The following is a 9828-nucleotide window of genomic DNA, read 5'->3' on the forward strand; positions in this document are numbered from 1 at the left end:
TGACAAATGTGCATATGAAAACCATAACTGGCACGCAGATTGGTAGAAATGGTAAGATATATTGGCATTCCACATGAGAAAGGTTGCCAACTCCTCCTGTAGCCCATTACTGGCAACTTCAGGAGAGTAATGGCAGAATCGGAGAAAGCCAGCAGGAGCGGGAGGAGAACAGTTGGATCGGGTATGTTTTTTTTTATCTAGATCTCTGGCGCCCTCGAGGCATTTGCCTTATTTCATCAAACCGTAAGCTTAAAATCATCAGATAAGATCAGTGCATATAGTTAATTTTATTAAAACACATTGGGTGTGTCTATATGTAGAAAAATACACTTTGAAACATTTAGATCAATCAGTTGGTTAAAAGAACAAATTAATTTCGGTCAACAGAATTGTTTTTGTCGGGATAGCCCTTGTCTGAATACTTTCCAGATGCTGTATATCATGACGATTTGACGAATATCCACTTTGTTAGATCAGATTTGTTGAACGATCTTCGTTCCATTGACTCCTTTACTGCATCTATAATATGCAGCTCTGATCTAGAAGCAGGTTTGCCATTTCCATGCAATATCACACATTGTCATCTAAATGGATAAACGTTTACAGTGCCTTGCGAAAGTATTCGGCCCCCTTGAACTTTGCGACCTTTTGCCACATTTCAGGCTTCAAACATAAAGATATAAAACTGTATTTTTTTGTGAAGAATCAACAACAAGTGGGACACAATCATGAAGTGGAACGACATTTATTGGATATTTCAAACTTTTTAACAAATCAAAAACTGAAAATTGGGCGTGCAAAATTATTCAGCCCCCTTAAGTTAATACTTTGTAGCGCCACCTTTTGCTGCGATTACAGCTGTAAGTCTGAACTTAATTAACAACTATTGATTTAGAGTTACCGCAAGTCAAAGAAAATAGGCGCTGCCTCCACTATTCAAAAATAGCCTACATTTTTGCCATTAAGTTAACACTATATATTTGAGGGAATACAGTTATTTTCTAGCAATAAATGACACTCCCTAAACCGCTTCAGGCACTTGAAGTGTTGATGACTATATACAGTAGGTGGCGGCACCTCATAAACACCACAGAAGAAGCTGAAAAGCATCAACAGGAAGTACTTTGTTACCATCCTCTATCTAGTTTTCATACTAAAATTAATTCCACAGGATCGTTCTGATGTAAAATTTGTCTCCATTTAAATCCAGTTTTGATATGTAAAAGGACGTCTGATGGCGCTGGTCTAGCTTTTCTTTATCTGAACGCCGTGACAAGGAAAGTAACTCTAGCGTACACCTTTACTTTCATGGTTTTTTATTTGAAGAAAGAATCGCTCCCAAGATGGATCGGGTAAGTTTGGTTGACTGTTATCAACAGTGTCCTTACTGTGGTGTAGACAACGTCTAGGTCTCGTTTCCTTTGACCTTCCACATCTATGCGTTCCCTTTGAACGTCTAGACAAAAGAAACCAGGGTGGTTATTTCAGCAAAGTAGCCCACTAGTCAATCGCACACAGATTGATGATTCAAGCAATGGTTAGCAGGTCAAGTCAGAACCATGGAGAAATAGTTAAACATAGGCTACACCAGTGATGTATATAAACCCTGGATTGGCCATTGAGAGGCTACACCAGTGATGTATATAAACTCTGTATTGCTGCTGATATGTATTGGCCATTGAGAGGCCACACCAATGATGCACGTTACGACTCACTTTTGCAACATTTTTCATATTATTTAGTTCTATTCCATTATGTTCTAGTCTCGCGGAGTTTGCATTGGTTGAAGCTCAATGTCAAATTAACATTTCCCTACCATCATATCTAAGCCATTATGAAGCCAATCTCGTAAATCAACTTGACAACACTCCCCACCTCTCAGGATCTGTCCAGCCGTCACGGAGTAACATATTCTTAACTTCTAACAGGGTCCTTAGCAATTGAGTTCACAGTGGGTCAGAAGTTTATATACACTCAATTAGTATTTCATAGCATTGCCTTTAAATAATTTAACTTGGGTCAAACATTTCAGGTAGCCCTTCCACAAGCTTCCCACAATAAGTTGGTGGAATATTGGCCCATTCCTCTTGACAGAGCTGGTGTAACTGAGTCAGGTTTGTAGGCCTCCTTGCTCGCACATACTTTTTCAGTTCTGCCCACAAATGTTCTATATGTTCATTTGTAAAAAATGACAAATTAAATGGAAAAACATAACTCCCCTTTGACATTATGGGGTATTGTGTGTAGGCCAGGGACGACATCTCAATTGTATCAATTTTTAATTCAGGCTGTAACGCAACAGAATGTGGAAAGTCCAGGGGTGTGAATACATTCTAAAGGCACAGTATATCAATGTTGCTATGTCTTAGTGCTAAATCATGTTTGAAAGTGTTAAAGCTGCAATATGTTTTGTTTTTGGGAGAATTCACATAGCAATGTCAGTTATAGATCTGTCATTCTCATTGAAAGCAAGTCTACGAATCAGTAAATCTGTTCTGTGTGTGTTATTTCTATGCTTCCCATTTTTATTTTGTTTTTCAGTCTTACTTTCGGTTTTGTGCACCAGCTACAAACATCTGAAAATACAATATTTTGGGTTATGGAAAATATATTTCACAGCGGTTTGTTTAGGTGGTACAACAAATCTCTACAGTGCACTTCTTAGCAATTTTAGCAACCAGGAAATGGTGGAGCAATTTCTGCATAGGCGTTTAAATAATATTTGTCAGTGTTACATCATGTTTTATTGTGTTACATCGTGTTTTATTGTGTTTTATTGTGTTACATCATGTTTTATTGTGTTTTATTGTGTTACATCATGTTTTATTGTGTTACATCGTGTTTTATTGTGTTACATCGTGTTTTATTGTGTTACATCGTGTTTTATTGTGTTACATCATGTTTTTGGTAGGCTAGATACCATGTTAAGGAATTCCTAATTATCTTTCCTTCCAACGTTGTCACTTGCTCACTTCCCTGATTTTGAAAGGAAATGATTTGTATAAAACATATGGTGTGAACACCCACGAGCCCATGCTTCCACCAATCCAATGCCGTTAAGTTTTTTTTCCCATCACTTTCTTGCATTTTTGAAGTATGTGGTACATTTTCACAGTTCTAAACACATGTTTCCAAAGGCCATTTACAATTAATTACATGAAAAAATATTTTCCAGTAATTTGTAAACAATACATTTAACTATAATTTAATCAAATTGCTCAAAACTTAACTACTAAACAAATTGTATAGTGTCAAGTTTAAGTACAGTTTGAGAACTGTATAAATTGACATTCTTTTAATTTATGTTGGAAGATCAAGCAAAGCAGTGTGACAACAACAACACAGTTACACATGGGATAAACAAAGTCAATAACACAATAGAAAAATCTGTACACAGTATGTGCAAATGAAGTAAGGAGGTAAGGCAATAAATAGGCCAATAGTGGTGAAGTAATTAGAATTTAGCAATTTATACTGGAGTGATATGTGCAGATGAGGATGTGCAAGTAGAAATACTGGTGTGCAAAAGGGCAGAAAAATAAAAACAAATATGGGGATGAGATAGGTAGTTGGTTGGATGGGCCATTTACAGATGGGCTGTGTAGAGCTGCAGCGATCGGTAAGCTTCTCTGACAGCTGATGCTTAAAGTTAGTGAGGTAAATATAAGTCTCCAACTTCAGTGATTTTTGCAATTTGTTCCAGTCATTGGCAGCAGAGAACTGGAAGGAAAGGCAGCCAAAGGAGGTGTTGGCTTTGGGGATTACCAGTGAAATATACCTATGGTGCATAGTGATTTAGCAGGTGTTACAAGGGGACATTCGGCCTGTACTTGAGATGGTGGAGCTCCTCTTTCCATAAACTCTTAAGCTCTCCTAACACGTATGAACTAAATTGAGCGGCTAATTTGTTCAACGCCAATGAATGCTCAATCAAAGGCTCTTAACATAAGAAGTTCCATTTGAAAAATTTGCCAAAGTGATTTAAAAAAAATACTAGACATTTGTGTAAAGCAGTGAACGATTACACACTTCAGGAGAACGGTGTTATAAGGATGCACCCAATCAATCAGAGATTTAGACTAAAGTAATCAAATGTTTGGTCTAATGATATTCTATGTACAATTCTTCCTGTGGTCACCAGGACAGAGCTAGTCCGTCCCCCTCCACCCTGCCGGAGTCTCCTGGATACAACTCTCCCGGTAGAGCCTTACTGCTGGGTCTGAAGAGGGTGTCTGTGTGGCTGGTCGACTGCAGGAAAACAGCAGGGCAGAGTGGAACTGTGAGAGAAGGACACAAGGAGGGAGATTTGATTTCATCAAGTAAGAACAATGGGGTGTGTGGATTAGACTACAATCTGCTCAATTGATTTATAAACAGTAAAACACTCAGTTGCTAGTTTATTGTCGATTGAATTTTGTGAACGGAGGGTGGTATACCTAATAAACTGGCCACTGAGTGTATTGATGATAAGAGAGGCAGGTAGTCTTGGTTTAGAGCATTGGGCCACAAATTGAAAGCTTTCTGGTTTGGATCTCTGAGCCGACTAGGTGGAAAATCTGTCTGCCCTTGAGTAAGGTACTTAACCCTAATTGGTCCTGTAAGTCACTCTGGATAAGAGCATTTGCTAAAAAAACATTATTTTAAATTGTTATAGTATTTGTTTATCGATCCATATTTCCAAAACCTAGTTATTCAATGTTTTTGTTTCACAGGGGACACCCCTAACCGCCGTTCTCGCAGTGGGAGGGGCTTATCATCTGGGGCGCTTCAACCATATCATGTTGCTGACAAGACAGAGAAGAGTCTCTCCAGATCAGAACGTCTCAAGAAACACCAGCAGAGACGTATAGGAAAGAAACCTCACCACTGCTTCTCTGACTGTGGGAAGAGTTTTACAAGCCAGAGTGGCTTCATTAGTCACACCGTAGAGAAACCGTACTGCTGCTCACAGTGTGGGAAGTGTTTCGCTGCTTCTAACACCTTCAAATCTCATCTGAGAATTCATAAAGGGGAGAGGCCTTACCCCTGCCTTGATTGTGGGAAAAGATTTTCTTATTTGGGAGCCCTAAACATACACCTGCGAACACACACAGGAGAGAAGCCTTATAGCTGTGATCAGTGTGGAAAGAGCTTCAGTCAATCTGGGACCTTAAATTCCCACCAGCGAACACATACTGGAGAGAAACCTTATAACTGTGATCAGTGTGGGAAGAGATTTGCTCAGTCAAGAGAGCTGACTAGACACCTGCGAACACACACAGGAGAGAAGCCTTATAGTTGTGATCAGTGTGGGAAGAGCTTTGCTCTATCAAAAGCCCTAACTATACACCAGCGTATACACACTGGAGTGAAGCCTTATAGCTGTGGTCAGTGTGGGAAAAGCTTCAATCAGTCAGGCAACCTGACAACACACAAGCTAACACACACTGGAGTGAAGCCTTATAGCTGTGGTCAGTGTGGGATGAACTTTGCTCGAGCTTCCACCATGAATAGACACAAGAGAACACACACTGGAGAGAAACCTTATAGCTGTGATCAGTGTGGGAAGAGCTTTGCTCTATCAGATAAACGAACTATACACCAGAGAACACACACTGGAGAGAAGCCTTATTGCTGTTATCAGTGTGGAAAGGGCTTTGCTGTAGCTTCCACCCTGATTAGACACTATCGAAAACACACTGGAGAGAAGCCTTATAGCTGTGATCAGTGTGGGAAAAGCTTTGCTGTAGCTTCCACCCTGAATACACACCAGCGAACACACACTGGGGAGAAGCCTTATAGCTGTGATCAGTGTGGGAAAAGCTTTGCTGTAGCTTACAACATGATTAGACACCACCGAACACACACTGCAGAGAAACATTAGATAGATATGCAGTACAGGTAAGCCCTGTTGATAGCTGCCAACAAGCCATGTTGGGTGTGTCAAAGATCAGTGGTTGGCTAGCTAGGGGCTTCTAAAAATGTACGTTAGCTAGAAAGCCACTGACTAACGTTATCTTCCTTACAGGTAAAAAGAAAACCAGCATAGGACAGCATAATGACCGACATTTCATGATTGACAAGTCCTTTGTGAGCTAGCCAGCTAGATAACGTTAACTCGCCGTTCGTGTAGTCACACTTGCTAACTTTAGCCCAGCACTAGGGCAGCAGTAGTTAGTGAGCTAGCATGTCACCACGTAAAAAGTCTGACTACACGAATGTTGAGCTAATGTTAACTAACATAGCTAGCTAAACATTAGCTAAATATCCCTGCCTTGGTGGGCTAGCTAACATGTCACCACTTGGAAAAGTGTGATTACACAAACAGTGAGCTAACATTAACTAGTTGGCTAACTAGCTCACAAAGGACTTGTGGACTCGATGTTTTTCCAATACAAACTACAAAATCGGTTTTGTTCCAGAGTGCTTCTGTTGTACATGATTAGTCAAATGACCTGTGAAGTCAGACACGTCAGCAGGGATGGAAATCAAGCTATCCCAAGGCTAGTACTTTTCAGATTGGGCTAGTAGAAAAGGTGCCAAACTAGCCCGACACAGCAGTGACATTTTGCCTTTACCAACAACGAATGCCACAGATTTAGGTCCCAAATGTTACCCGGGCTAGTAGACATTGCGGTCTGCTGGCCAGTGACCAAAATCCTTAAATCCCATCCCTGCATGTCAGTTCCTTTCAGACGATCCCCTGTTGGTCCGTCTCAGTGACCTTGTGGCTGAGGGTTTTAACTTTCCTCTTGAGAATTAGAATCAGAAGTACAGTCATATAGCTCATTGCAAGACCTCACCTCTTCGGGCAAATAGTACTCTACACTGTCCTGATCATCTGCTCTGAACAAAAATATAAAACGCAACAATTCCAAAGATTTGACTGAGTTAAAGTTCATGTAAAGAAATCAGTAATTTAAATAAATTCATTAGGCCCTAATCTATGGATTTCACATGACTGAGAATACAGATATACATCTGTTGGTCACAGATACCTTAAAAAAAACCTAGGGGAGTGGATGAGAAAAACAGTCAGCATCTGGTGTGACCCGCATTTGCCTCATGCAGCATGACACATCTCCTTTGCATAGAGTTGATCAGGCTGTTCGTTGTGGCCTGTGGAATGTTGACCCACTTAGGGCTGTGACATTTTGTCAGTTGGTTATTGTTATGCAGACTGCCAGTCTCACAGTTATTGACCATTAACACGAGCATGTTTAGCATCTCCAGGTGTCCACACATACAAGCTGCTGATTCATACCTTTGAAACATCTACATAAAAATAAAAGTCTAAAATCTATTTAATATACACCATCACAAAAACTCCATTATTTATTTTAGTCAGGACTAACAAAATATTATGATATGAAGCAAATGTATTTCAGAAGAACAGAATATGAGTTGGCCTGCTGTATATTATCTGGTTATGCTCCATGCCATAGTTTATTTAACCCTTATTTTACCAGGTAAATTGACTGAGAACATATTCTCATTTACAGCAACGATCTGGGGAATCATCAAATCAAATGTATTTATATAGCCCTTCGTACATCAGCTGATATCTCAAAGTGCTGTACAGAAACCCAGCCTAAAACCCCAAACAGCAAGCAATGCAGGTGAAGAAGCACGGTGGCTAGGAAAAACTCCCTAGAAAGGCCAAAACCTAGGAAGAAACCTAGAGAGGAACCAGGCTATGTGGGGTGGCCAGTCCTCTTCTGGCTGTGCCGGGTGGAGATTATAACAGAACATTGCCAAGATGTTCAAATGTTCATAAATTACCAGCATGGTCCAATAATAATAAGGCAGAACAGTTGAAACTTGAGCAGCAGCACAGCCAGGTGGACTGGGGACAGCAAGGAGTCATCATGTCAGGTAGTCTTGAGGCATGGTCCTCAGAGAGAGAGAAAGAAAGAGAGAATTAGAGAGAGCACACTTAAATTCACACAGGACACCGAATAGGACAGGAGAAGTACTCCAGATATAACAAACTGACCCTAGCCCCCCGACACAAACTACTGCAGCATAAATACTGGAGGCTGAGACAGGAGGGGTCAGGAGACACAGTTACAGGGCAGAGGGGGGATGAATGAGCCATTTGGAAGCCGGGGATGATTAGGTGACTGTGATGATATGAGGTCCAGATTGGGAATTTAGCCAGGACACCAGGGTTAACACCCCTACTCTTACAATACGTGCCATGGGATATTTTCGTGACCAGATAGTCAGGACACCCGTTTAACGTCCAGTCCGAAAGACAGCACCCTATACAGGGCAATGTCCCAAATCACTGCCTGGGGCATTGGGCTATTTTTTAAACCAGATGAAAGACTGCCTCCTAACTGGGCTTCCAACACCACTTCCAGCAGCATCTGGTCTCCCATCCAGGACCAATCCTGCTTAGCTTCAGAAGCCAGCCAGCAGTGGGATGCAGACATGCTTCCTGCAAAGGCTGTAGGCTTGTTCATTTAGCTGACAAAAGATGCTTATAAGGCCCATGTCGTTATTAAATTATTTTCATAGTAAGAAGAATACAATTGATCTTAGCTGAATAAAATAGGATATTTTTCCCATTCCAGAGCGAATATGAAGTGGCTTTGTTGAATGTAAAAGTGATCATTTGAAAAAGGTCCTATACACTAGTTTTAGAGTTATTTGGCAACTTTAGTTGTAAATGATACACCTTATGTTATGATTTCAAAGACATTCTATATGGGCTGCATGATGCGATTATAGCCTATTGATGATTTTGGGAAGTTACAAAAAAAAAAAGAAGCTTGTGCTCTGTTCCTTGCCTCAGGCTGCACAGCTGTTCTCACATCAAGTGGTCAGATTTTCACCCAACAGACTACTCTCAATTTAATCTTTTCTTTACTAAAGTGTAAAATTTGTTCTGATTTAGAATGGCCCATTATCAAATGGACAGGAACAGGGGAAAAAGACATGTCATCGTTACGCACTTGAACAGCAAATGGTGGCAGCACACCGACCAGGTAGGCTACTTTTTTATTTTTGCAGAGCATGTGCTTAATATGAGCAGCTGAGAAATAAATATAAAAACACTTATTTCACTCCACACATCAACCACTGTTTGAGGAGCATGTGCTCTCTGTGCAACAGGAGTTATTCCCCCCAAACACTGTATGCCCATTGGCTCTCCAACCCTGTTCCTGTAGCTACCCAATGCTTAATTTGGGAAACCAAGTGAAATCTGTTGGGGAACATCAAGAAGGAAGAAGGCGCTCAGGAAAGGAATAAAGGAGAGCGAGGAGGAGATGGAAACATATGGCACTGAGATATTCTGTATAGCTAAAGGGAATGTGTCATCCTACTAAATTTTTTATTTTATTTTATTTCACCTTTATTTAACCAGGTAGGCTAGCTGAGAACAAGTTCTCATTTGCAACTGCGACCTTGCCAAGAAAGCATAGCAGTGTGAACAGACAACACAGAGTTACACATGGAGTAAACAATTAACAAGTCAATAACACAGTAGAGAAAAAAAAGGGGAGTCTATGTACATTGTGTGCAAAAGGCATGAGGAGGTAGGCGAATAATTACAATTTTTGTTTTTAAAGAAAAATATGAATAGAAAAAAAGTCCCTACTAAAAACAAATTCACTATAATTGTAGGCTAACTGTAAGCCGCCCTGCACTATCAATGAACCAACCGCATCGCCTAGGTCTATTCATTTTCTCACAGATGTTGGAATGTAGCAAAAGGTAATCAGTTCATCTAGTATGCATAATAATACAATCCACACTCAAACACACAAGAGATCTTAAATGTTTATTTTAACATGTATTTTCACGTTTTTCTGCCGTGCGTAATATGTGGTAGGCTAAGTA

General features: G+C 40.3%; 1 protein-coding gene across 2 annotated transcripts; it reads left to right on the forward strand.

Annotated features, from left to right (window-relative positions):
• Positions 1-1119: 1119 nt before the first annotated feature.
• Positions 1120-9413, forward strand: LOC112229414 (zinc finger protein 501). 2 transcript variants are annotated; one of them, XM_024395237.2, is made up of 3 exons: positions 1120-1352; positions 4142-4319; positions 8882-9413. In XM_024395237.2, exons 1-3 carry the CDS (start codon positions 1344-1346, stop codon positions 8941-8943), a joined length of 249 nt encoding a protein of 82 aa, XP_024251005.2. In that variant the 5' UTR covers positions 1120-1343; the 3' UTR covers positions 8944-9413. The 2 variants fall into 2 exon arrangements, with proteins under 2 accessions (XP_024251005.2, XP_024251004.2); XM_024395236.2 differs by lacking the exon at positions 8882-9413 and adding an exon at positions 4713-6860.
• The last annotated feature ends 415 nt before the right edge of the window (positions 9414-9828 follow it).

This window comes from Oncorhynchus tshawytscha, unplaced genomic scaffold, assembly GCF_018296145.1.
Source record: "Oncorhynchus tshawytscha isolate Ot180627B unplaced genomic scaffold, Otsh_v2.0 Un_contig_3343_pilon_pilon, whole genome shotgun sequence".
Taxonomy (NCBI): domain Eukaryota; kingdom Metazoa; phylum Chordata; class Actinopteri; order Salmoniformes; family Salmonidae; genus Oncorhynchus; species Oncorhynchus tshawytscha.

Excerpts from the sequence above, each read along its gene's own strand:
- LOC112229414 (XM_024395236.2), top strand. Across the intron at positions 4,320-4,712 it reads GGGAGATTTGATTTCATCAA|GGGACACCCCTAACCGCCGT; the intron begins GTAAGAACAATG and ends TTTGTTTCACAG.